Genomic DNA, 27,211 nt, shown 5'->3' with positions numbered 1-27,211 from the left:
TGAACAACTGGCTTTGGCTATTATTAGCCAAGTAAATAGTAAAGAACTTGTTTAAAAATACATGCTTTTATATTACATTGTAATATCGTGTCTGTTGAATTAATTATGAATAATAAATTCACACTAATTTTAAAGGTTAGGAAAGGCTTCAGTAGTCACTTATTTTAAGGGATGAACATCTCAGATTTATTGTCATTATCATTTTAAACTTAGGGCCTGCAGTAGAATGTGCAAGTTTAATTTCTTTAATGTTCCCTGTCTTCCAACAATTAAATGAACCTGCAGAGCCTGCACTGATAATCTTGTGTGTCAGTTTTCTGCTGGAAGCATAGTGGGGTTGATTTCTTTAATGGCAAGGCTGTAAATCTCTGAATATATACAAGTTAGTAAAAAAAAAAAAAAATCCCTTACCCTTCGTTGTTTGCTTATTAATGGGGTCTCAGTTATAAATAAGTGAGCCAGACCTCAGCTGAACAACTCTAATGCAAGAGGTAAAAGAGTCTCAGCTTTGTGGAGATTCTGAAATTGCCAGAGCAACTTGCCATTTTGTGATAAATCTAAAAAGTTAGGAGTTGCTGGTAAAAATAATAGAAAAGTTCAACCCTCTTAATTAAATATGAGCCTAATTGGCACTAGGTGTGGATGCTTTGAACATTAATTAGGGTCCTCATGGAACTGCTGTCAAGGTTAATGAGAAACAATGGGGGTCTCAGCAACATCTGGTTTAGGGCTGGAGGTGGCACAAAACCCTTTAGATGAAATGCACCTGGACATCACCCCTTGGTCCCTCCGTGGCCATTGCTGCTCTTTTTCAACAGCTGCTGACTCTGATGCCGTGTTTAGCCTCTGACAGCGAGGAGCAGCTTCAGGACCAGCACTAACCAGCTCCTGCATTTCAAAACCAGCACACTGGAAATGCTTATAGAGGCAGAATCTGGATTTGCTTTTGTTCATTCTTACTTGCCCCTTGCTCAAGTCCCTCCTGAAACAGCTGATTAAAAAATTTAAGGTCGGCTGCCTCCCACACAAATTTTAAAAGTACTTCTTTAACATTTAATGAATGCCTCTGGTGTAATCCAGTCAGTCCTGGGTTTTGCTTCATCTGGATTTTAAAATTTTTTTAATAGTGAAAATACTAGGTAAAAGAAATAAGAAAGGAACTTGACCATTTTAATATTAGAGGGTAATAGTAGACATTTAAAGTAGACATTTACAAGAGTTTTTAACCTCCACAGAAATTTAACAGGGCCAGTTTCAGTGCAGCATTAACCTTGCTAAGGTTGTAGATATGCAAACAAACCTTAGTGACTTAACCCTGTAAATTCAGTAAATGACACTGATTTCCTGCTCAAGATGGTTGAATGAAGCAATGGAAACCACTTGCTCAAGGCCATACACTAAACCAGCAGCAAGGATGGGATTAAAATTAGAGAGAGTTTGATTGCTAAGATAAAGTTCTAATTTTTTAGGACACTCTGAATGTCTTTTACAAATGAAAATTCCGTTTTCTCTTTTAAGCCTGTCAAGTACCAAGACTTAACTCCTGTGTGAATTCTTAAAAGCTCTTGAGTTTAGGATGAGTTCAGGTCAGAGAACTGATGGCTGAATTAGTTGAAATTGGCTGGAAATGCCCTGAAGTACAAAGTGCAGAAGAATGTATTTTATTCATCCAGCCTATTTTAAATTAGGAAATCAAGGATTGATGAGTACAAATAAAATCCCTGCAATAGTCTTGAGCAGGTGCTTGTACATGTGTTAGTGGGAGAATGATGGAGTAGTTTGAAAGGTCATTAAATTTTAACTTAACTGTGCATTTTTACATTCCTTGCTACTTATTGGGATAATTTTATTTTGTAAATTAGTTTATCTGAGGTTGGGATAGTCCCTGCACTAATGGCCTCTAATGCTGTCTCAGGCAAAATCCCGTTTTGGACATTTTTTATATAGGTTCAGAAAGATTGTAGTATAGATAGATAAATTGTAGAAACCTAAGCTTTGCAATTGATAAATTAACAGGCTTGGCTATTGTTTATTATATCAAATGGAAATATGGATCTCTCTATAAAGACATGAGGATAGTGTTATTAAAGCTATAGGTTAATTGTGATACAGAAATGAAATACTGTTGTCTTCAAATGTAAAACCTTTAAAGTTCTTAAATCGATTTCTCCTGACATAGAACTTTTCTTTTATGTTATTTAAGGTTTTGAACTGATGCAGTTTTAGATTCAAATATTTAATATTGTGACTGGATCTCATTATTATTTTGCATTTGTGCTATTCAACTGCTCCATGCAGAGTAACTCAAAGTATTCTGAATATTTCAGGGCATTATTTCACATGGTTATTTTTAGTGTTTGTTAACAGTGTGCACCCAAATCCCTCCCTGTGTACAGGGTGCCTGTGTTGTTTCCTGTAAATGGTCAGTCAGAGTGGTCACAGACTGGGGGCTGAGCTTACCCGAGCTCAAGAACCTTTGGAATAAACTGGCTTTGTCCCTCTTCCTTGTCTGAGTAGAGGCATCATTAGTGCAGGCAGATTTCACTGACCTTTCCCCCTTACAGACTAGTCTACAATTATCCAGCAAGCAGGAGATTTGTTTGTCTAATTATAATATTTAATAGGGTTAGCAAAATGCATTAAATGCAGATAAGAAATACTCTTCTCAAGAAACAACCACTGTGCCCTTTTCAGGCCAGGATGCTCTCATTGCTCTCTGCGTTACGGGTGCAGGACCTTCGCTTATTTTATCTCACGCCACGTTTCTTCCTTTTTTTTTATTATCATTTTTCTTTTTCTCCCTTTGATTTTTCACAGGGTAATCAGGAAGCTACAGCACCTCCTGACACAATGGCACAGCCTTATGCCTCAGCCCAGTTCGCTCCACCTCAGAACGGTATCCCTGCAGAATACACAGCCCCACATCCGCATCCCGCTCCAGACTACCCAGGCCAAAGCACTGTTGCAGAGCACACGTTAAACATGTACCCTCCTGCTCAGACACACTCCGAACAGAGCGCAGCTGACACAAATGCACAAACTGTCTCCGGCACAGCCACAGTAAGTCAAGGTTACTGCTCTTTCTAAAGCTCTGTGTTTCGTTTGTATTTATCAGTAACGTGTTTTTTTTTTTTTTTTTGCCTTGGCACACTTCATTTGCGTTAGGCTCAGTCACCGCGTTAAGGTTGAAAGTCTGTCAGAGTTTGCTGTTTGAACCTGGAGAATGTGTTTTCGCTGGTTTTGGTGCTTCTTAGTAAGCGTTGGAGCTTTGTAGAACCTGGGGTTTCATTTTCAACGGCGTTAGACAAAATGATTAATAGCCAGCCCATGAATCACAGCATAAATTTTAATTAAGTCCAATATGGAAAAACATTGCAAATGAGTGTTTGTAGGCATTCATTTGCGGGGCCAAAGAAAGCAACAAAAAATCCCAAACCGGACTCATTTGATTATTTTTATGACCTCTGTGTTTTCGACACAAGTAGTTTTAATAAAAGTATTACTTGAAAGATCCTGTACAAAATTTTCTGTGTGAATTAGTATTGTGAAGAGCATGTCTGCAATATTGTATTTTGTAGAGAGCTTGTTTGTGCAGCCATTACCCAAGTTGTGTGTGGATCTGTGCTAAACAGAGCAGAAATGATAGACTTTCCGTCTATTTGATTTATATGTGAAGTTCTGAAGTGTCATGAATTATGCAAGAGATTCCTTGGATGGCTCTACCTTGTAATTTAAGTCACAAATTTCACACACTGATAGTTTAGTGTTTCTGTCTTAATTCTAGAGCGGGACCCAATATATCCAGTGCCAAGAGCTGGCAGATCTCTGAGCTATCAACCAGCCCACTGTGTTACATGTGCAGCATGGAGCACAGAGCAGGCAGTGCTTGAAACTTCTCTCCTGGCTGTCCTCATCCTTGCCTCAGCCATTCTCCATGCCTCAGCTTACCTCCCCTTCCTTCCTGGCTCATATCCAGCCTAAAAGGTTTCATTCATTAGGGCAAGAAGAAAAGGAAAGCACGTTCTCTTAAATGAGCACTGCAAATTTATGTTTTGTTGCCATGCCACTAATTTCTTTATATGGGTTGAGCAAGAAAGGAAAGCGAGAGCAAAGGCACTGAAGAATATTCCTAGCCATTCTGACAGAGAAATCCTTGTGAATTAATGATACTTTTTTATGGTTTATGCAGTAAAATGTTTTGGTCTTTTTAACTTGGTAACTTTTTATTGCCCTGAGTTTCTCTTTTCTCCTGTACTGGGAGAAAGTTTAAATTGAAGAGCATCCTATTTCCTGGTATCTCATAGTGCTATTTGCAGCTCTACTGTGTCTCCTCTTATCCATCTCTTTGCTAAGTTAAATTCCTGGTTCTTTCCAGGTTTTAAAACTTGCTTCCGTAATCCTTTTTGATTGTTGTCCAACTCTTGTCAAATACCACTGTCATTGGTTTAGAGCAGGAATCCTAAGCTGAATAGATACTCCAGAAGAGATTGGATATTGACTAAAAAGATAGTCTTTCCTACTGTACCTTTTTTGTTCTTTTATGTTCTCTGATTTTGCTTGGTTTTTGTGACCACTGCTGCAACTTGAACAATCCGCTGTGATGGCCAGCTCAGCCTTTTCACGTTTTGAAACGGTTTCTGTTCAGTCCTGAAGTAAAATACTGACAGTGCTAAAATCAATGGTAAAAGACCCGTCGATGGGAGTGGGACAGGAGCTCATCCCTCATCATTTATTGCTTTCAATTGATTGTGTTTCCTCACCCCGTTTTGATTTTTCAGTTTGAAGAAATGTCAGTCACTTTATCAGAGAAGTCAGGGATGTGTTTTCCCAACATTTTCCATAGCAAAGGCTGGTGAAAAGACATAGTTTGGATTGTCTGCAGTGCCCTTATCTTCTTCAAGTGCTCTATTCAATCCCAGCTCTAGCAAATCCAATGATTCCCTGCAAAGTTTCCTGCTTCTGATATGCAAATAGGCTTTATTGTTATTTGCTTTTGTGTCCTTTGCTATCTGCTCTTATTTGCTTTTTGCCTTCCTAATATCCAACTTGTATTTTACCTGTCAGACACCTTTTCCCTTCAGTTTCCCCTTGGAGTGAATTTCCATTCACTGCAGGATAACACTTCAATTCCACTAACCTGTTATATTCAGGGAATATGGTATAGTTATTTGCTCTTTTTATTGTGGATCCTTTCCTTGCATTCTGGTTTCCTTTCTTACAGAGGAATGGACAGAACATTTTGAAGTAGCTCTCATGCTGTTTAAAAAGAATTAGATTTCCTTCCTTTTGACTTTAGGGTCTATTTGAGAAAGTTTTAGTATGGTTCAGTTTTTAACAAGATTTTTTTTCTAAATTGCAATGTTACATTGAAAGCTGTGGATGCTGTCCCTCAAGAACAGTACAATGAAAAGGCAGGTTTCCAAGAAGTGTGTTTATCTGTGGATCTGCACTGACATTTAACACATTGTTCACCAGCCAGGTTTACAGATATACAGACAAATATTGCTTGCACAATTTAATTACAGGTATCTAGGTTTAAAATGTGTTATGGTGAGTGTCTTTAGCCATTGCTCTTGGCAAACAGTGGGAATTCATAAATAGATATATGCAGATGGATCCCAGGCAGATTTGACATGGGCTTTGTAACATTGTGAGGGCCCAGCTGTGTGCATCTCTCTGTAGGTTTAATAATATAAGTTTTTATTATGAAAGAGAGCTTTAATAGCACTGTGTCAATGTTGTACCTCTATGTGTTCTTTACTATTGAGGAAAAAAAAATATGTTCTTTTTCTAATTCCTGCTAGCTTTGAGAATAGTTGATTTCCAGTTGAGGAGTTTTAAGTGGAATTGGTGTGGGGACATAGTGGCATTTGTTTGGTAGGTTTTATTCAATTTCCTTTCAGTAAGCTGTTTATGACATGTATTTGAAAGAAGAATAATCAATTGGCCAGTTATTCACAATTGAATGCTGTTGTGGTTAAGGACAAGTTGTTAGAGTAATGTTTTTGAATTTTCTTACTCACAGATTTATGTACATGTGAAGCCATGTACATATGTTCACCATTAAAAATGGATCTTAAAATTTTGCAATATGAACCCAAAGAAACCTGCAGGGCAATTGTGGAATTACTGATTACTAAACTGTAGAATTACTACCAGAAGTGACTTAATCTCCTCCATGAAGGACTGGATCCATGCTGAGGTGAGATACATCCCAGGCTTTCTCGGAGTGTCCCACGTTCCTTCTCCTTGTCTGAAAGAATCATACACTGAAGCTGAAGCTCATGCTGGGTCTAGTACCACCTGAACCTCAATAAAGATAGAAATAATAAAAATAAACTGCTTGTGTGCAACTTCCCTTGAATCCTCAGCTTCAACCCAGGGTGTGATCCCAGCCCAGCTGGAGCCACTGCCAGGATCCCCATTTGCTGCAAACCGAAATTCCAATCATTGGTTTTATTACAGGACTGCAATTTCGTGCAGAGTGCTCTTGTAATTCATGTTCAAAAGTACTTCACGTACTCTTGGACACGCTCTTGTACTTCCAGAAAGTGTCTTTCCCAGTGACCAGTTTTAATCTATTTAGATAAAATAGTTTAACACAGTATTCTGTCAGAGTAAGTGCTGGAACAAGAGGTGCTCAGATTGTATGTGCAGGGATTGCTAACTCTGATTGTAGTGCTGTGAAACTGGAGAAGAGGCACAGGATGAAAGGGTAGGAAATGATTAAAGACAGGGTGACTCAGCTGAAATAATATAAAATCATTGATAGGTAATAAAATACTGTCAAAAGTTACTTTGAGTCTTCTCTATGCACTTCTGGTTTTCATCTCTTTGGATCCATATATTTGTTAATTCTGAGTAAGGAGGAAGTGCATCTGAGCATATGCAAAATCAATAATCAACCAGCAGTGGGTTATTTAAGTGCTGGTAGACTTTTGGAGTTGCATAGCATCAAGCATGCTTTAAGGCATTAACAAAAATAGTAAATGGCTTCTTCCTAGAAGGCTGGGTCTATGAAATGTCACAAAGTTATGCCAAAAGTAATGTGTCTGATGATTTTGTCGAGTGTTTTGGAGTGCTACATTAGATAGTTATGTGTATTCAAGTATTTTTAAGTAAGGCATTTAATCATTTTATGAAATCAGCCTTTACCTGTGTACATATACAGATGCAATTGTATTATACATAAATAATTCTGAGGAAAACTTGTTCAGTTTTTGCCTGTGGCTTTCTTGCACAACTTCTGTTGATGACAGCAGGAGATGGGTGTGTAAATAAAATGGCCATTAGCTGGGCATGTGTAAGGGAGCAGGTAATAGTAGAGTATATGTTTCTCTAGTGTTCCCTATTCTAAGTGTATTATACTAATAATGGAAGTCACTGTCCCAGTGTGGTAAGGGCTGAGGTTGCAGTAATGCTCTGTGTTTTATTGTGTATATAAAAAATGTGCTGCTTTTAAACTTAATCCTACTTTTGCATAAAACTTGAGATCATTGTGCAGTCCCTCTGCTTTGGACAGACCCTTCACCAGGCTTCAGAAGCTGCAAAGTTGTGTGATAAATTGTGTGTTTGGATGGGAGATCTTGAGCCAAAGGCAGTTTACTTGGAGGAGTGATCTGTACATGTCTGAAGGGCTGAGCATCAGCAGCCAGCATGGATGCAGTGCTGTTCCAGCCCTGTCGAAGATGTGCAGAGCAGAGGTGTGGGTTGTCTCTGGCCTGGGAAGATGATAAGGTATTTTCCTTCTAACTTCACTGTTAGAATAAAATTTCAGCTTGGTTACTACCTAAATTCCTTTGGTGTCATCCACTGAACATGATATTCTGTGTGAAAATAATTGATATATTAGGTATCATGTCTGTTGTTCCATCTACCCTGTATACCTTGAGATGTTTTATATTCTTTGGGATGTAATGGCCTGTAAGTTTGATGTTTTCTTTTCTTGGTGTTAATTTGTCCAGGTTTGTGCCATTTTTGGTCATATTGCAGAGGCCATCTCCTCATCTGAGGATTTATGAAGGCTTAGTGATGCTCTGGACTACAAAATTATTTACCATGTTGAACATTTTTGTTTTGGGGAAGTGAGATATGTACAATCTTTCCTGATATTTTGGGGGATTTACTGTACCAATTATTGTGTTGTGCTTATTAATTTGGGTAAGAAAGTTGGGAGTAGGAAGATTTTAAAGTGCTTTAGTGTGTTGTCTAAGCCTGCATGTGAATAGATCATACTACAGTTTTCTGGTGTATTTCTGATTTTTACTAGCTCTTTTTCCTGCTCTGTCTTTTATCTAAGATATTAGTAGAAGTGTTTTTTCCCCCTAGTTTCTTTCTTTTCTCCTTTGGTTCATCCCCTCGTTCTCTCCTACAATTCCATTCATGACCTCTCCATCTCCTGGAGGTGTGGGCTGCATTAGCTGTTCATGCAGTTTTATTCCACATTAAACTATGTGCTGTATGCTCCTTGCTGTCCAGGTGTCCATCAGCTGCTCTTGCAGCAGCGTGTCAGGGCGGCAGAAAGGTTCAAACCCAAATTCTCTGTGCTGTGCTGGCTCCTCATGTAACCACAGCTCTGCTCTGGAGCCTGGAGCTGGAGCTGCTGGCAGGGTGGGTGGGGCATGGGCAGTGCTGTGAGCTCAGCCAGTGTCACCCCTGGCCCTGAGTGTTCTGCACTTCCCTGAGAGTTTCCACAGGGTACCTGGAACTGTCTCCCATGGCTTGGGAAGGAGTGGCTGGCTCACTCACTCACTCACTCACTCACTCACTCACTCACTCACTCACTCACTCACTCACTCACTCACTCACTCACCTTCTCCCTGTAATTATGGCAAGGAGCAGAGCAGAGTTCCACGGTGAAAAACTATGCCAATTCCTTCTTTAAAGGATGGCATTGTGCTCCCCCTCTGAAGGAACTGGAATTTGCACCACAAAGTGGCTGACTTTCAAGTCAGATTGCCCCACGGACACATTTTATTGCCAACTGGTATCAATGACCCAGTTTTTATTCTATTTCAATGCCATATTTTTGTCTCTAGATGTTTGCCACGAGTATGCTAGATAGCTGATAATGCTTTGACAACTCTTACAGCAGTGTTTATTCATCTAAATCATACCCTGCTGGCACAGGCTATTCTATCAGCATGGTGTGCTATTTCATTTATACTACCTATTATATCTGGTCCCAACTGCTCCTTGAAGGAAATATTTCAAGGAGCTTATTTTGAGACCCTGAGTGCTTCAGAGCTGCAGAAGCAAGGAACCCAGTCCAGCTCCTGCTCCACGGTGAGGAGATCAAAACTGACATCCCAAATAGATAACATAATGCTGTGCTGGGGCGGTGAGGCACAGTAATGACTCCTGATCAGAGGCATTATTGCTTCTAAGAGGCTTCCTTGCTGAGAGCCAGCTTTGCAACTGGGCCCCACGTGTGCTCCTTTGCTTATGCTAAGGAATAGCAGGAACACACTGCTCACTTCAGCCCCTCTGCGTGGCAGTGCCAGCTCTAAAATAGATTCTCCTCCAGGATACACAGAACCTGACACTGCTTCCTACGATGCTGTTTATGCAGTGCCTGTTTGTATTTCGTTGTTTTGGCTGGGAAGAAGATAAATAACCACGCTTCTTTTTGCTGTGTTGCTGAGTGAACTTGGGCTTTGTGATTGTGTGAGTGGGTATGTGGTGTGAGGACAGCAGCCTTACTCTGCCAGCTGACTGCACAGGAGCGTGCCTGGGGCTCTTCTCAGACCTCAGTGCCTGCTCTTGGTCATTTAGCTATCACCCCAGTTTCTTTTACTTTTTGATCGTCACAGCAAGAAAAGTTGGAAAATACGATGTTGAAATAGATGGCAGAAAAATTATTATTGTGCTTTTGTGGGTTTTTATAGATATAGTGATTTTAACTTCCCTCATTTTTGCATGCTTGAACTTGGTGAAATGTTAAAGCTGAAGCTCTTCCACAAAACCAAGGAAAAAAAACCCAAACAAACAAAAAAAAACACCAACAAGGATAAAGAGAGCAATTATGCTCTGTCTTCTTTAGTCATGTTTGCTCAAATAAATTAGCTAAATGCCATTGATCACCTTTCTGAATGTTGTTCAAAGGGCACACTAACAGTTCTTAGACCCCTTCAGGAAGTAATTCCAGCCAGCTCTAAGGCAGATTTGAAGCACAAAGCATTGCAGAGGTCTTTCAACCACATTGTCAACCACAGATGGTCATAATACTGCAACTTGAAAAGTTTCTTCTACATAGCATTACCAATTAATTTCTAATCTGTCAAGTTTAATTGACCAATTCAACAATTTAGGATTTTCTTCCTGCTTGTCCCTGAAAGAGCTCAGCTAATATTGGTTTTTTACGTTTTCTTGTACTTTGTATTGTCTCTTGGGCTCTTTACTTCTCCATACCAATTATTTTACGTGTTACATTATTGACTTTTTCTTCTCTCTGTGCAGTCTAAGTAGCCATGGCATGCAAATGCTTTTGCTGTGCTTGACTGTGCTTTGGGTTCATATGTATTGAGAAAAAACACTGCTGCACATTTTGCTGAATACACTGAGCATGATGAAATAGCCAATTTCAACTTCTTTAATATTTGACCTTCTGCATGTTTGCTCCATGTGGCAACATGATAATTAAAATTGATCCTTCTGAGGGAATTTTTTTGGGTGAAAATGAGCTCATTTTCACTACATGCATGAGTGGCTGTGTTAGGTTAGCTAAGACCAATGATGTTTTCCATTCTCTTGTAATTGACATAATTGATTGTTAATAGCTTGCAACTTTATCAGAAGTTGTTGATTTCTGTTCACCAACTCTTTGTAATTGCAGTATAAACTTGTGTATTGCCAGAGATGAGAACATGTTTATAATTCTTGGTTATCCAGCAAAATCCTTACCCCTTGCTTGCCCCTGTCCATTAGAGAGGTCAGAGTGGTCAGGTAGCACAGGTAGCTGCAGGGCTGACCATGTTTGCAGTTAAAAGCTGTGAGGATCATGCAGAGAGGCTTCCTCTGCTCTCCCTTAAATCATGAGGCTGAATTTCTATTCATGTGCCAGTCTGTGCCTGGAGCTAAACTTACTCTCCTGCATGACTACACGTGGGTCTCAGCTAAGCATGGCTTAGTGGGTTATTACCCCCCAACCCTGAAAATACTTTTTTTTAATCCTGTTTATACTCTCAAGTTTCCAATCCTCTCCCACAAATCTCTCTCTTCAGCTTTCCCACACACCCAGCCACCCACAGAATTACTTTAATTAAACGTTACTCATGTGTGGGCTTGCTTACCACTTCTCCCTGCTTAATTTGTTCCTTTCCAGGGTCAGTGTGAACGAGTGGCTTGATTCAAACATTTAACTTTGCTATCCATCAGAATTAGAAAGGCAGTAACGAGGCATGTCCCTCTGTCTTGGCTTAACCTGCAAGCAGGTGAATCCATCTCTAAGTTTGAAGCTGCTTTATGCTCCACCAGTGGCTTGACAGGCTCAGATAGACATTGCAGGCAGAAGCAGACAGAGGAAAATGTTCTTATGCACCAGATATGCCTTTAGGGAAGGGTTAGAAGTTCTTCTTTTCAGACTTTGCTGGAAAAAGAATTAGACTGAGCTAATACTCTACCATGCACATCACACCCTATTTGGTCTTTCTGTGATATGCAGAAAGAATTGGTTGGTCATTTTAAATTGCTCAGATCTAGACATTAAATGGCCAATAATTTATTAATTAACTGTAGAAGTTCCAGAAGAAGGGATAAGAGAGTAGCCTGTTTTTTTCTGTCTTTAATTTCTCCTACATGTGCATGTGACACAGTGTCATGGGTTAACCAAATACTGAGCTCCCTAATATAGTGGGAGATTTTTATACAGAAATATAAAATAATTACTAATTTTTAAAAAATATCTACAAAACCTTCCTCTTCTTTTGCTTGCTTCTTGCCTACTTTTCATCTTTGTGTGCATTTTCATTGTCTTATTTTGCTTTTCATCTCTACACTATTCCTTTTTTATAGTCTTTCTTTTTTGTTTTCCATTTGTTGTTTTTTTTAATATGTCTTCTGTGTCTATTTTCAGTCTCTTCCCAGTATTTGCTCATTCCAATATTATCTGCTAGCTTGTTTTCATTTCCTCCTCCCCTATAGGAGGTACCACTGATTTTAATGTGGCATAGAGAGAATGTGGAATCTCTGAAGGAAATATATAGTGGATGTGAAAAACATACATGAATTCTCTGGTATTTTTGTATCTAAATTGCAGCCACTTGCTGGTTCTAGATGCTTTTTCAGCTGATATCCCACACAGTCATGTTGAAGCATCAGCATGTTGTGCTGCCTTTTTTGATTTAGAAAAACTTCTCAACAGCTTTTTAAGAGAGATCCCTTAGGTCTTCTGCTATTCTTGCTTACAGGGGCTTCTTGCATTTGCTTTTCCAGCAGTGACCTCTTTAAATCTCACCCACTGAAGCAGCTGCCACTGCCTCTGGTCGCTTCCCTACCTGGGAAGGTGCCTCTGACATATGATGAGTTTACCCCAGCACACAAAGGGAGCTGCCCATTTAACACCCACCTGCAAATGGCAGCAGGATGTGTCAGTGCTCCTTCCTGCCACGGCAACCAGCTCTGCAGAGCTGCCTCTGAAAGCAGGGCGTGGAGAAGCACCTGTGTGGCAGCTCCTCACCTGCCCGTGCCCCCAGGTGAGGGAGATAAAGAACATGGAGCTGTCTCCGGGGGGCACAGGAGCAGATTGAGATGTCCTCAATGACAAACTTTATAAAGTCACTGGCTGCACACTCTGGGTTAAGACTGGTGCTGCCTCCCAGCTTCCTTATCTCTTCCAGAATAAGAATGGAGGGTTTCTCTTGCTGTGCTTTTTTTGCTTTGGATTGTAATTCAAATACTTTTCCTTTATTCTCTGATTTATTAAAAAAAAAACAACAAACAGGCTGCCTTCTGATTGAATCAGAAGAGGAGAGTGTGCTTACAATTAAGTCCTTTCTGTGTCTCTGGGCTTTCGTTGCTGTATAAAAAGTACGTCAAAAGATGTAAACTATTTAATTTCATAAGGATTCACATAAGTTCCAGCTGTTCCAGAATAGTATCTAAATATTTGATTTGAAAACAAGATGTGTACCAAGGCTGCAACATATTGCAGGAATGATCACCCAGCTAGCCAGGAAGATCTGAGCCTGCCTGTGCTAATTAGTGTTTGCAGATGAAACTCCTCTGGTGCAAGCCGAAGTTAAAAAAAGATCTAATGGGTTATAACAACATAAAGTGTGAGAAAAAGAGAGATCTAAAAAACTCAAAGTATGTAAATTCACTATTTTTCATGTTGTAATAATGCTGGGACACCTAATTTTGCTTTTCATGAGGATGTGATTTATTTTTTAATATGTTTGTATTGCAAAAGATATTATTGCTGCTATTGTTTAAAGAGATTTATTGTCAAAAATGTGGTTATAAAATGTCAATCTGTTTAAAATATTTGCAAGAATTCATCTTAAAGCTAAAAGATACTCAAAAAGAAATCTTGTGGATTTTTACTTAGAGGAAAAAATTGTAGGTTTGGCCAGAGAAATTTGCTCCAAACTTAGGCATTTACTTGAAAATGTAGCAATTCTTTTGCCTTTTTACTTAAGAGTCCTTATTCTTTTGGTTTTAGGGATATGGAAATATTGATGGTGCTGAGAAATACGGTTTCTCGGGGACATATTCCACCCCATTTCCTTTCCTACATAGTTTACAATTACAGTGTTGCCAAATTTAATGAAACAGATGCCAAACTTCACCTCTGAATATTTGTATTTCCTTGTTCTCATACATAAGGTTCCTTTTTTTTTTTTTCTTTAAAGAAAATCTGACAGGGACAGGTGGCAAAGCTATCTCAAGCTGGAGCAGCAGAAATAATAGAGCTAGGTTGTTTATACATGAATGTCACTTTTGACCTCTTTTTAAATACAGAATGTGTTCTAGTTTTGACAGAATGTTTGGGAAAAATATTAGCTCGTACTGAAAATTAAAGAATGTAAAAGAGAAATTAAAATGAGATAAAAAGTAGATTTTGAGCAAATTGAAAAAAACTTGCATTTTATAGCAATCCCTTACAGTGTTGATCTTAAAATACATGGCAATTAATGTAGTTGGAGGATTCAACATATTTGCAGTGTAGACACTGAATAATTTTTAATATATGACCATTTTTTGATCCTCATGAGCAGGTGATATTATGTCCCAGTAAATCTATACCGTGGTACACAGGAATTTAGCTGCAAAATACCATTTTAGACTGGAGGGATAAGCCAGGCAAGCACTTCCAGCTGGAAGGGCTGGGTGCTGCTGTGCACAGGATTTGGCCAGAACTGCTTCTGGAGGGATTGGCCTCAGCAGCAGCTCTGGGGCTGGCTCTGGGAGCAGATCCTGCCCCGTGGGGTGCAGAATTCCTGGAGCTGCTGCCTGGGCGTGTTTGGGTGCAGGTGTTGGGATGCTCTGGAGCCTGGCAGGCTCCTGCATCCTGCAATTGCTGGAGTTGACATCCAGGCTGGCAGGAGCTGTACTTGTGAAATGGCTCACACATGCAATAAAAGCACTTTCACACCAGCCTCAAATGCTGCTATTGGCTTCTTCCCATCTCCAGCAAGCGTTTCCAATTTTAGAACTTGCTCTCATTTCTGAGCTGGGCTCCCTCTTCTCTTTTTTTCCCCACTGAGTTGAAAGCGTTGCACATCCATCCCTTTTATCTCTCTGTTCTCTCTTGAAAGGAACTTGCAGCCATTTCCCGTGTTACTTCTCTTTTTGCATGTACAGCAAAGTCAACTTTCTGAAGATTTGATTGCATTTTGGAGACAAAACACGTTCAATCAAAGGCACCAGCATCTGCATCACTGATTCTGTTCTGCACTTTCTAATGGAGAGAGCTCCTTTTTTTATCATTTCACTATTATTGTGCATTAAGAGATGCTTCTGTTTTCAATATAACTGTCGAGGTTTTTTTTTAATTTCGGAGGGAGGGGGGTTGTTTATTTTGTTTTGTTGTTTTCTTTTAATTTATTTTTTGGTTTTTGTTTTTCTTTTCCAAATACATACTTTTAGGACACCCAATTTGCTATATCCCAGGCTCCCACGTGTCCCCCTTAGCCCAATGCATCTAATTTTTCTGGCTGGAAATTTCTCCAGGTTGTAATTTGAGGATATGGGATATTTGTTTGGGGTTATTCAAAGTTAAGTTTCTTAACCCGACTATTACATGCTTAGAAATGTAACATCTGCTCACCCTGTGCCAGATGATACAGGTGAGGTTAATACTAACTAGGCAAGTGTAGCAAGTGTTGCTATAGCAAAAATCAGTCATTTTGTGTGTCACGTTTCTGCTGAGAAATGTGTCACCCCTCCCAGCCATGTATGCCCTGGCCACCCACTATAAAAAATTGCTTCCCACTATCATCAGCTGTTTAATATCTCTACAGACAATCTACTCAGATAGCAAGCTGCAGCTACTTTCAGAATCTCCAGTTGCCCTAACCTAAACAGTCATAGTGCATTGCCTCACATCTGAGTAGCTTTCTAATTAATTGAATTATTGATTTGACATATTTCAGACACTGATCATTTAGAGCTGCTAAGTTTAGAACCAGCTAGCTAGGAGCTATAATTTAGGAACTTGATACTTTTTATTTTGATTGAACTTACTGTGTCCTGTGTTTTAAAGCCTATTGCCTTCAGTGAGAAGAAGAGAGGGTTTGTATTACTGAATATTCAAGTTTTGGGTTATCTATCTATCTATCTATCTATCTATCTATCTATCTATCTATCTATCTATCTATCTATCTATCTATCTATCATCAACTATCAATTTTTTCCATGAAGAATGGTGCTTTGCCTTTATTGTAAGAAAAAGGAGACTTTTTGCTTTCTCATAGGATTATCAGAGGGTTAGGTCCCTCGTGTCACACCCAGGTGTCAGACCAATGACTTCATTCTCTTCTTGACAGCTGTGTCCCCTCATGTGTGTGTTGCTGTTGGGACTAAAAAGAAGGGAAAAAAGCTGGTTGGTGATAAATTTGTTGCCCCTCTAACAAACATTTATTACAAGGGATTGTTCTTGCCCATACTTTTTTGTGTGAAGAAATGGGATTTAACCAGAAAATCTTTAAGATGCAATTGAAAGAACTAATTATTTGGGGGTGCTTTGTGACACCTTGTAATACTGATGAAATGCAGAAGCAGGTGTGGCACTTGCTCAGCAGTTTTCAACAAGAGCAGGTATTTCATGCCAAAAGCTATTCATGTTTTTTGCAGCTGGGCTCTTTGGTAATTTGAATAGTGCTCAGTGATAAATTTGTTGCTCTCACTTTGATAAAATACCTGTGCACCGTGCCCTTCTTTTGGTGCAAACAATATCCTAGTGCAGGTCGAGGCCAATTTTGGCACTGAGGAAAAAGAGCTTTGAGTGCTCTGGGGGCTTGAAGGTATTAAAAAAAAAAAATTCTTTCTATGGTGTTTTGTCTGTAGTCACTGCACAAGTGCCTTGTCCACTCTCTGGTGCACTGAAGGTGGGAAATACACAAAATACCCGAGGCTGAGGTTGATGCTGCAGGACCAGAACACGGGCTCAGAGTTGCCCTGTGCTTGGGGCTGATGAATTGCTTTGTCACAGAGATGTAACCTCTGCTGTGACATCCTGCCGTGGTTTTGCCTCACACAGGTGTCACAGGAGGATGTGTGGCAGGCTGAGGTGCAGCTGAGGGGTTGAGGGTTTTTATTACCAGCAGCTTGTGAGAGCACAGGGGATCTCTGGGTGCATTACAGGGCTGCTCTCCTCTGGGTGTGAATGCAAGGCGAGCCTTCTGTGTTTTCTCCAGAATTTCTGAGGTGTTTCCAGATGAGCATTCCTTCTAAGAGGAAGTTGAATTGCATTTCGTACCACTCTCATGGGGGAGCACAAAACAATTTGAGTCTGTGACCTCAAACGATGAAGGTATTTCTTTATATTCAGGAGTTCTTTAGGTTTGGGAGTTGGCTGTAAGACTGAGATATTTCTGAATGTGCTGCTGATCTAATCTCATGTGATTCTTTCTTGTGAGTTTAGAGGATGATCCTTTCCAAGCATCTCATGAAAAGATTTATTTAATCCTTATCACCATTTTGTGAGATTTTGCTGAATTACAATTATTGTTTTTTTTCTGCTTTTGTTGAGAAGAAACTAGGATACAAGTAGTTTAAATAACCTGCCAGAGGCAAATCTTTGACAAAATTGATTGTAGAAGCTGGATGTCCTGAGCCCAAGTGTCTAGACTGAGAAATAGTCTTTTTTCTCCATAACAACAGAATGCTATTGCTGAATTTCATTTTGAGCTGATGCTTTTGGAGCATTGAGCTTTGAATAGATCACAGTCTCAGCTTGATTTGTGCAAATTCTATGTTTCACGTGTATGAATAAAAAAGAAAGTTGGTGAGATCCTCTGTTTCTTAGGAAACTTATGTATACATAAATATTTTTTCCTCTTTTTAAAGGCAAACCGTGCAGCTTAGTTTACCTTTCAGACCTACCATGCAGACAGTGTGAAGTTACCAGCTCTTCATTCACCCCCCACCCTGGGTGTGTGATGAGCTGATAGCACACACAATGACAAGATGCATCTGCTCCTTTGCCTTGGCATAGTTGTCATGTCACTTCCACAGAGGAATGGGATTGAGGAGTCAGAGATGGGGCATGAAATGATGCAAGGAACATATGACTGCTGCCAGGATCATGGCAAGGGTCCCTGTGTCATGTATGTAGCAAATATGAAAGTGTTCAGCTGTGTGTGTAACTTTACAAATACAGGCACCTGAACTGTTGGGACAGGGACGCTGGAAGCTGGCCCTGGAATTACGGGGGTGCTGAGTTTAAAGCCTGCCCTGCACAGTCTGAGAGAGCTGCAGGAAGGGTGGCAGGAGATCCAGTGTGGACAAGGAGCATGACTGGGAAGGAGACTGGCAGCTTCTTGCTGGAGAAGGGCACTTCAGCACCTCCATAATCTGTTCCATCTGTAGCAAACTTATTTATATTTGGTCTTTTTTTTTTTTTTTTTTTCCCTTTTTTTTCCCCACACTAACTGCAGCAGGCAAGGCCAATAGTGATCTGTATCTAGTACAATTACCAGCAGGCAGAAACTCCTCGGTGGCTGAGACTGACTTCTTGTTCTTTCAACCATCCCTACATAAGTGTGCAGAAGATTGCAACTGAGCAGCTGAGACCCTTCTTCCCTTTCCATAGCATTTTCCCACATGGTCTTCCTTTCCTGTCCTTTTTTTTTTTTTTTTTTTTTCTTTTTTTCCCACTGCTCAGGTGCCTGTGGGTAGGAGGGCACTGCCTTACCCTGTAACACACACCTGAGGGAGAACAAAGACAAGACAGGTTTGGACAGGCCTCGTTTCTCTCAGAGATATAAAAATTCATAGTGTTCGTTAGCCTCAAATTTTATAGGAATGTGTGTGGAGACACAATTTGGCCTTGTTCACAGTAGGTTTCAATACCTCAGATTTTATTGTGAATTGCTGAGAAGAATATTTGCAATTGTTACTGTATTTGTGCAATATTTATTCAATATATTAGTCAGCTGTGGGGTTATTTTCTCAAATGGGTTTTTGCATATGCCTGAATGGCTACGATGTATTTTATGGGTTTTTTTGTTTCTTTTGTTAAATAACAGAGCACATGTATGTGAGGCACATATTACTTAAGTAATTGTGACAGTTCTCATACCAAGAGTACTTCTGGTTGTCTGGCTCTGATTCACTGTTGAATATTGCAGGAAGCAAAAGAGCTATATTTGCTTTTTCTAAGAATTTCTTATTTTATTTTAGAATAAAATATGCATGGGAAGTTGTTTTTTATTTTCGTTTTGTTTTGTTTTGTTTTTTACATTGGCATGAGACCCTACTTAAGGCATTTTGTAATTTAGTGTCATTTCCACGGATAGTGGGAAAATCAGTTTTGCTTTGCATTAATATCTTTGCTAAAAACACAGACTATAAACCAAAGTGTTTCTAAATGCAGGCAAAGAGAAATTATAAATGTTCCTAAAAACTGAGAGCTAAAATACAGTGCTGTATATGAGCTTTCAGTTTGATAAATACTTACTTATGAGGTCATAAATACTTGAGGTACAAAAGGTTAATGTAGTGTGAAAGGCTGTAAAACACAGCGAGCAACCTGCTAGATCATAATGATGCATTAGCACCTTTCAGTATGAATGCTGGTGGTTATAAAAATCTTCAGCTTGGATTTATTCTGTAATACAAGAATGTAAAGCTAAAGTATCTTCCCTGTGTACTTTTACTTATCTTCTCATATTTATTTCTCTTTGTTAAAAAAAAAAAAACCACACACAAAAAAAAGAGGCTCTCATCTGTTCATAAACGCTCGCTGACTGAAACTGATAAAAACTCATTTTTTACTAATATAATTTCTCAAAAGCATGTCAGGTGTTGTCTGGGTGCTCAAAGTAAGTAATAAAATAAAGTAATACTCAGTGATTTTTTTCTGTCTTCTCTGTATTAATAAGTTTCCATGAGATAAAGTAAGCAATATAATGCATAAAGGAAACAAAAGTGATATAAATTTTAGAAAGCAGCAATGCAAGTTACCTTTGAGAGGAAAGAAATTCGGTACTAAAGTCACAAACTGAGCATTTATTGAGTGGTAAAATTGACTTTATCATAATAAATATAGTATTTCTCAGTCTCAGAAATCCTCTGCAGTTTATAATTGTCTCCAATGTGCTGATGCAGCTAATATTTCTCGTTTAATATCTACCTCTGTGGAGTGTTAATTTTCATGCTTTGGTGCTCATTGCTTTTTACTAAAGCAAATTACTTCCCCTTACTGTTATATCAGAGCTTATGACAGATTAGGATAATTTCACTGTCATTAATCTTTGGAGTCCATTCCACTCTTTTCAATGGAGTGCCATGTTTTGGCCAGGCTAAATTGAAACATTTAATAAAATCTGGAATCAAATATAAAAAAAAATTGCAGAGTGTTGATACCTGCTTTCATCCTTCTCTACTCTCTGGTTACCAAAGAAGTATTTTATTTTTCAATTTATTCTCTTCATGAAGTACATCTGCATCTGGAAGATATTCAGCAATTTTGGGGGACTAGACAAGAAAAATGTTGAAGTGAAAATACTTGATTTAAACACATCCATCTTTTTTATTATTATTTTGAGGTGTTGAAAATCTACACATTCTGTTCTTATTAAGATACAGTTTAAATTGATAATGTTTGGATTGTGCAAATATATCTTCAGAAATCTCTTTAGATGGTTATTTTTAGTTGAAGACCTTATTTAAATTTGCAAGGAACATTGAAAGCACTTGCTGTGCTGACAGAATTAGCACAAAAACCCTGTGAGAGACCAGACAGTGAAGTATCTTGTAAAAGCTCTCATCATTTCTCTGAACAGAATATATTTCTTCACAAATGCTGAGGTAGTTTGCTTTATTTTGGAGCAATTGGCCAAGCTAGAAATCCAAATCACAAAGCCCTGGTAGGCCAGTATATCAGATATATAACTTGCCTTGGCAAATGATGCTTCATAGTTCAAAAGACTTTGATGATAACAAAAAAAAAAAAAAAAAAAAATATATAACCAATTTATAGTTGTACATTAGATTATGAGCCTTTCTGTGTCATACTTTTGGGCAGGGACTTGATTTATTTTACTTGTTAGGCTTTTTTGCTCAGAGCCTGCAGTACCTGAAAGCAGCCCCACTGCTCAGTCATTCTGATGGACCAGCTGAGTATTTCACTGGGGCCTCTTCCCCCTTTCTTTCTTTCTTTCTTTCTTTCTTTTTTGAATTAAATGTCCTCCTCATGCTACAGTAATCATGGATATTGTTAATAGAATCGTGTGGTAGAACTTAATTAACCTTTTCTTCGTGCTTTTTATTTAAAGGAATTTTGAGAGAGCTCAATGGTGTGGTTCCTCATTTAAAGCATCCCCCCAGTGTCATTTAGAGGCTCTTCACTTGAGTGAGTCAGGTGAGACAGAGCTGCCCATCCTTAGCTCACAATTCATTTCCCCTCAGTTGAAATGTTCACCTGACATTCTAATCAGAGAAAAGTGCTGAGTGTATATGTTAATAAATATATATTCTTCATGAATTTAGATAATCTCATAACTGCAGCCATTAAAACATAGTGGATGGTTATGCAAATAACTGAAGGAACTTCAAATTGCACTGACCATTTTGAGTCTCACTTCTTGAACTGCTTTTTTTTCATTTTGTAAATAATAATTAAAGCTGCTTATGCTAGTTGTTCTCTTGCTATTGAGCTGTCAGTGGATGAGTTCTTTACTGAGATGGAAGTGAGTGGACATTAAAGGCTATAATTTACAATTTTAGTTTTAAATCCACTTCCAGAAGTGCAGCAAATAGCATTTTTTCCATTATTTCCTTTAGAAGCAGAGGAAGGGGAAGGTGTTAGAAAAGTGGACGATGTCAATGGAAATGCAATTCAGGCCATTTTTCTGTAAGCTACTCTTTTATCTTTCCCCGAATGAAGTCTGTTTAAGTGTTCTCAGTTCATTATATTTCTAAATGAGTTTTACTTCAAATAGCTGTTAATTATTGCCATAACTTCCTCCCATATTAATGTCTGAGTCCTGCTCACACAAAGATCCTTAGCTCATCCAGAATTAAGTCTGGTTTCATGGATTAAAAAACCCCTGTGATTTCCTCATATTCTCGGAGCCCAGTTTATGAAATGTAGGCTTGATTGTCAAACTGATTCACCAAGCTCCTTTTTCTTTAAAAAGGCAGTAAAGGCAGTCATGTATAAAGTAGAATGAAAGTTCCACACCTAGAAAAGAGCAAAAAAGGGCCATGAAATGGCTTTCTTTTGAGTATACATTAAATTACCAAATATTTTCTGAAGCAGCATTGAATCTAAACATAACTGCATGTCCTGAACTCACTAAAGAAACTGAAAATCTGTTTGGCTGACCTCTTTTACAAGCTAGGGAGGCAGGTTTAGGTTTAGAAGCAGTTCCATAAAACAAACCTGAAACATCTTTTCTTCTTTTTTTCCCCCCTATTCCAGTTTAAGTCCACTTATCTACAGAGATGGTTGATTTGGATTGGTGGGGCTTTCTTTTGCAGTAGAATTTTGAAATGTGATTTAAAAAAGTAGATTATTCATGAAGTTTGATGAAAGACTGGCTTTGGGGTATCAGACACTGGCATTATTCTCACGAAGGCTGGTGGCTGATAAGCTAACTCTGTGATAGGCATCTGGCAAAGTTCTGTTTTCAGTTTTCCTTTGTGTTGCTTTTTCCTTTTAATTGGAAATAATAGATCACACTTTAGTTATAGTTCAAGGAATCAGGTGTTCATTACAACTTTCAGTTACTAATATGGGAAACAAAGGGTGTGTGTGCACAGAGAGACTTCAGTTATGTTGTGCAAGTGGAAAGGATACTGGAATGAAAACCCTAGGAACTAACAAATGATGCAGTGATCATGACTGCCCAAAAAAGAAATGTATTTATTTACTTACATGGTTATACTGTTGTACAGTATACTCAATTTATATGTCAAGAGAATTTACAAGAGGAATGTAGGAATCTTAGCTATCCAAGTAAGCTTTAAAGGTAAAATAGTGTAACCAAGTAAATCAATGCTGTGTGAGGAGAGTGGTGGTGCTGGAGTGCCTCCCTGTAACATTAATCCTTCCTCCCTGAAGAGTGCCTTGGTTATTTGGGCTGTTGCCATCACACGATGGAGAGCAGTGGGGGCTGCATTGTGCAGCTCAGTAACAAACTGCATTCACATGATCAAGCAGAATTCATCACAACATCAGCATTCATAGCTAGATTTGAAACGATGGTTTAAACCCTTCAAAAATTCTTTGAACCATCCACTACTCTTTAGATTTGTTTCTTTTATGAAGTGGGAGAAGGGAAGGACAAACTGATGTTTCCTAAAACTTTAAATTGTCTTCCACAATTGTTGAGTGATCTTGAAGAGAAGGATGGAAAAGAAAGCTTCACATAAAGCATAATGTTCCTTGATATGGACTTGTCTGTGTCTGCTCGTGCCACTGGGAAACTTCAGGCACGCTGCTTTTGGAGAAGAGCAGGTACAGACCTGCTTTTCCATTCAGAATGTCCCAGCTCTTTGGAAATGCTGCTGGCATTTGGCTGCAGCCTGATAGGATATGAGACCACCAAACACACCCAATAAGAAAAATAAATTCAGCTGTTTTTTTCATGAAATGGGTAATCTGATTTTGATAAATTATTATCCTGCAAGGAGCTGAACTGCTGCTTGTTAAGTCGGTGAGTACCTGAGTATAAAAAGAGCAATGTGATTCAGAAAGTGTATTTTTGTGACATGGAGAACCCTCAAATTCCCCTGTATTTCAGAGGGTTCAACAGCTGACTACTTGGGCAAAGATATGCAAGTGAGCAAATGGAAGTCACAGTAGGGATCCAGCAATAGGTGAGGGGTCAAACAGAGAAAAACCTTTTATCACGCTGTCACATTTTCTTTCTTTTCGAGAGCTGGAGCTGGAGCAATCAGCCGTTCTCTCTCAGCAGGAAACTCTGCTCTCACAAGTTCACTCAGCAGTTGGTTGTGTCAACACAACTCTCACAAAAAGGGGCTTTACATGCATGACATCAATCTAGTTCAGAGGGGAATTCCAGAAAAAAAGTGTGCATTGATTCAAGCTGAGGGTAAACAACTCATAGCCAAACCTGCAAATGTTCCATCTGAAGACACTTTCCGTTTTTTTTTTGGTTTTCTTTTATTTTTTCTTAAAGGAAGTAATATCCCCTGAGGCTGTGTAGCACAGTATTTAATTAGTGATTTTTTAAAAATTATTTTATTTGGACAAATATTGTTAAATTTTACAGCATTGTACAAGTTAGTTGCAGATGTTGAAAGTCATTTTGTCCAGATAGAGCCTGCTGCCAGAACAAAAGTTTAATAATCTTTATTGCAGCACTGCAGCCTTTTATAATGTTGACTTATGAGGAATAACACTTGAAAGAATTTTTAAGCTAATTAGAGCATTAAAAAAAAGAATCTCATTCTATATTAGAGCTTTAATGCTTTTGCATGAATGAATGACCACAGGTAGAAGTACAGTTGCTTTGCTGTGTATTGATTTATGTTCGTTTCTGAATAATTTCTTCATAAATCAAGGTAATAAATGTGTTGGACAGGAGAGTGTGGGGGGAATCACTGGATTTCCAGAAATCAAGTATGCCAAGTTTTGCATCAGTCAGAAAGTCTTACTCTCAAGGGCATTGTGTCCTGATTTATTGCCTATCAAAATGTAACTTGAAATGTTTTAAGGACTATCACAACCATTAAGTATATTTACCTGTAAGCTTTACAAAACCTTTTAACATTTCTTCATCTATTTCACCCCTCTTCCCTTAAACTTTATTACTTAGATGGCAGAGCTGTATTTCTGCATATTTAGAACATACCACAGCTATTCCCTATTGATACCTTCAGACGCTTCCCAAGTCTTATTTTATATGATTTTATATGTTTTATATCATGTAACCCAATCTATGTGGAGTGGTGGGTGGGAGGATCATGAGCCCCGAGGTGTCAGGAAGGGCAGGTGTGGTGTTGAGGCTTCAGGTGGTCATGAAACCACAGCGTGAGTGCTGCAGAATCACAGGGGGAAAGGAGCCCCGGTGGCAGAGAAACGAGAGGTGAATCTGCAGAGTAAATGTGCTGAGCAATTTGTGGGGGAAAATGTCACGAGCAGGGCTTTGTTTAGTGGTGAGGATCCTGGTGGCTTCTTGTTCTGATAATCCTCTGCAAGCCAGCTTGTGCAGTGTGAAGCTACAGCTCCCACTCAAATGATAAAAGTCCCTCTAATCAAGATTTCTATATTTACTGTCATGGGTTTTTTAAATATGTTTTCATTGGTTGCCTGTCTGGATTTTACATTAAGCTTTCAAGCATTGAAACAAAGTTATTTTTGAACACTTTCTTCCTGCAAGAATTACATCAGAAAAAAACTCAGACTTCTGACTAACAGATGAAAGAAGAATAACAAAATCAATAGAGTATTTCTTTCTGTCTCTCTATCACTACTTAAGATTTTTTTATTTGGATTAAATTAATGCTTTTGTCCTTTGGCAGTATAATATTTCCTAATCTGTCTGCTGATTTTTTAAAAGAATAAATCCAAGGAATTTATTTTAATATTATCTTGTGAAAATATCACAATAATTGAGTTTTGTTATATGTAGCGTGAGCTTCTAAAGATGTGCATAGTGTGTATGCATTTCCTTCTTGGCTAATGGAGCCAGGATACAGCTAATTAGGGAAAGGTTTTGTTAATTGCTGTTGTGATGTTGTGGATGGCATCAGTAGATGGTCAGAAATATTTATTGAATCGATGCAAGCAATAAATAATTCATTGAGGCAACCTTTTATCATTGCTTCTCCCATTTCATGTTACTGATATGCTGACGTCAGCTGGATGTCCTTAAGTGAACTTGGCAACTGCTTGGTTACACACAACTCTTTTAAAATATTTTACAAATATTCTTTTAAAACTAATACCTGCTCTTTATGCCAGCAAATTTGGCCCAAGTTTTGAGACGTGTTCACAAAGTCAAAAAATGTATGGCTTTTGGTCATTCTCCTCCAGACATGATTGATATGCTGTTCCCTGAGACCCTGCTGAATATTTTAAAAGAAAAATTATGAACCAGCAAAGGCAATGTAAAGCACTATATAAGGGCTATATTCCATATTGTTAAGGAAGATTAATTGGAGAAATAATTAATGTAGCCAAGTTATTAATTACTCTTTGGTTGTCCTGCAGTACCAGAGGCTTAAGAAACCTATCTTATTGCTCCTATCTGTCCTCAGAATTAATGATCTCTTATTTAGGCTGCTAGCTCTCCATGCATAAGCTATCACAATAATAGCAGTGCTTTCTTGTAGCCTGTGGTATCAGCATCCAGAACGCATCCATCTAGAAATGAGAGAAATAATCACTACTGCTTGCAAGTCTTCAGCCCTGAACAATACCCAGCCTGCTGAAACCCCAGAGCATGTTCAATAGTGGAACGTCAGAAACTGCTGAAGCAAAGCACAAAATTATTCAGGTTCTTTTTCATTTGTCAGTAAATTGGATTAAGGGATTCTAGCAGGGTGTGCTTGTGTGTGGCAGTATATCTAAAACAAATGCCCCAGTCAGAGTCAGCCACCTTACACTGTGTTCCTGGGAGTAAATTGTACTCACCTGACTGCTCAAGGACCTCTGGGAGGAAATGTCCCAGAGGGGAGGTGGCTCTGTGCTGTCCCTGAAGAGGGGAGGTGGCTCTGTGCTGTCCCTGAAGAATTGAGGTGGCTCTGTGCTGTCCCTGAAGAATTGAGGTGGCTGTGTGCTGTTCCTGAGGGGATGTGGCTGTGTGCTGTCCCAGATGAAGGGAGGTGGCTCTGTGCTGTCCCTGAAGGATTGAGGTGGCTCTGTGCTGTCCCTGAAGAAGGAATGTGGCTCTGTGCTGTCCCAGAAGGGATGTGGCTCTGTGCTGTCCCTTACCAAAGGTGCACTGACACCCTGCCTGCATTGCTCACAACCCAAACTTGTGTGTCTCACATTTCACCTCAGCTGCGAAAGACGGATTTTATTAAAAACAGGCACAACTGAGCACCCACCACACTTTTGCCCCTAGTGAAATGGAGGGGAGAATGCTCTGAGGCATTAGTAGCCTGGCCAGTGGCCAGGATGAGAGATCAGCACTCTGGAGAGGGGACAGCACAGCTGCAGGACAGGGACTTGGCTCCTGTGCCTGCTTCTTTCAGAGCTGTCCCAGTGATCGCTTTGGTCAGTTTGCATTTGGTGCTCTGGGTAGTAAAATGTTTTTTGTAGAGAATATATGAATATATTGAATATGAAACCAGGAACATTATACCTTTTGTAATCTGGGAAATAGAGTGAAGTTAATGGTAATGCTGAAATTACTTTGTCAAGTGGATATAACAACAGGGTGAAGTTGTGACCCAGGTGAAATAAAAGGGAATTTTACCATTAAAAACAAGGGGGTCAGGGCTTGCCCTGCAGGGTTTCAGTCACAGCGTCTCTGAAGCCAAGCATCTCTGGAGTGTGACATACTCATCTGCCCCAGAAACTTAGCAACATAATCATGCAAGGGTTAGTGTTGAAGTGACCTTAAGGATCATC

At 39.1% G+C, this 27,211-nt stretch overlaps 1 protein-coding gene across 50 annotated transcripts in view; it reads left to right on the top strand.

Moving 5' to 3' along the window:
* The window catches only part of RBFOX1 (RNA binding fox-1 homolog 1), a 1,116,721-nt gene that overhangs the window by 989,680 nt on the left and 99,830 nt on the right, over positions 1–27,211 (top strand). For 48 of the 50 annotated variants that reach the window (XM_088174481.1, XM_088174482.1, XM_088174475.1 and 45 more), the window contains one exon: positions 2,818–3,060. The exons of the other annotated variants lie outside the window; for them this stretch is intronic. In XM_088174481.1, coding sequence (XP_088030607.1) covers positions 2,818–3,060 — 243 coding nt within the window. The remainder of the gene's footprint in view (positions 1–2,817; positions 3,061–27,211) is intronic. 50 annotated transcript variants of the gene reach the window in all.

The sequence above is a fragment of the Sturnus vulgaris genome, chromosome 16, assembly GCF_052056855.1.
Source record: "Sturnus vulgaris isolate bStuVul1 chromosome 16, bStuVul1.hap1, whole genome shotgun sequence".
Taxonomy (NCBI): domain Eukaryota; kingdom Metazoa; phylum Chordata; class Aves; order Passeriformes; family Sturnidae; genus Sturnus; species Sturnus vulgaris.
The sequence above is the reverse complement of the archived record's forward strand: the minus strand, read 5'-3'. Positions and strand labels throughout refer to the sequence as shown.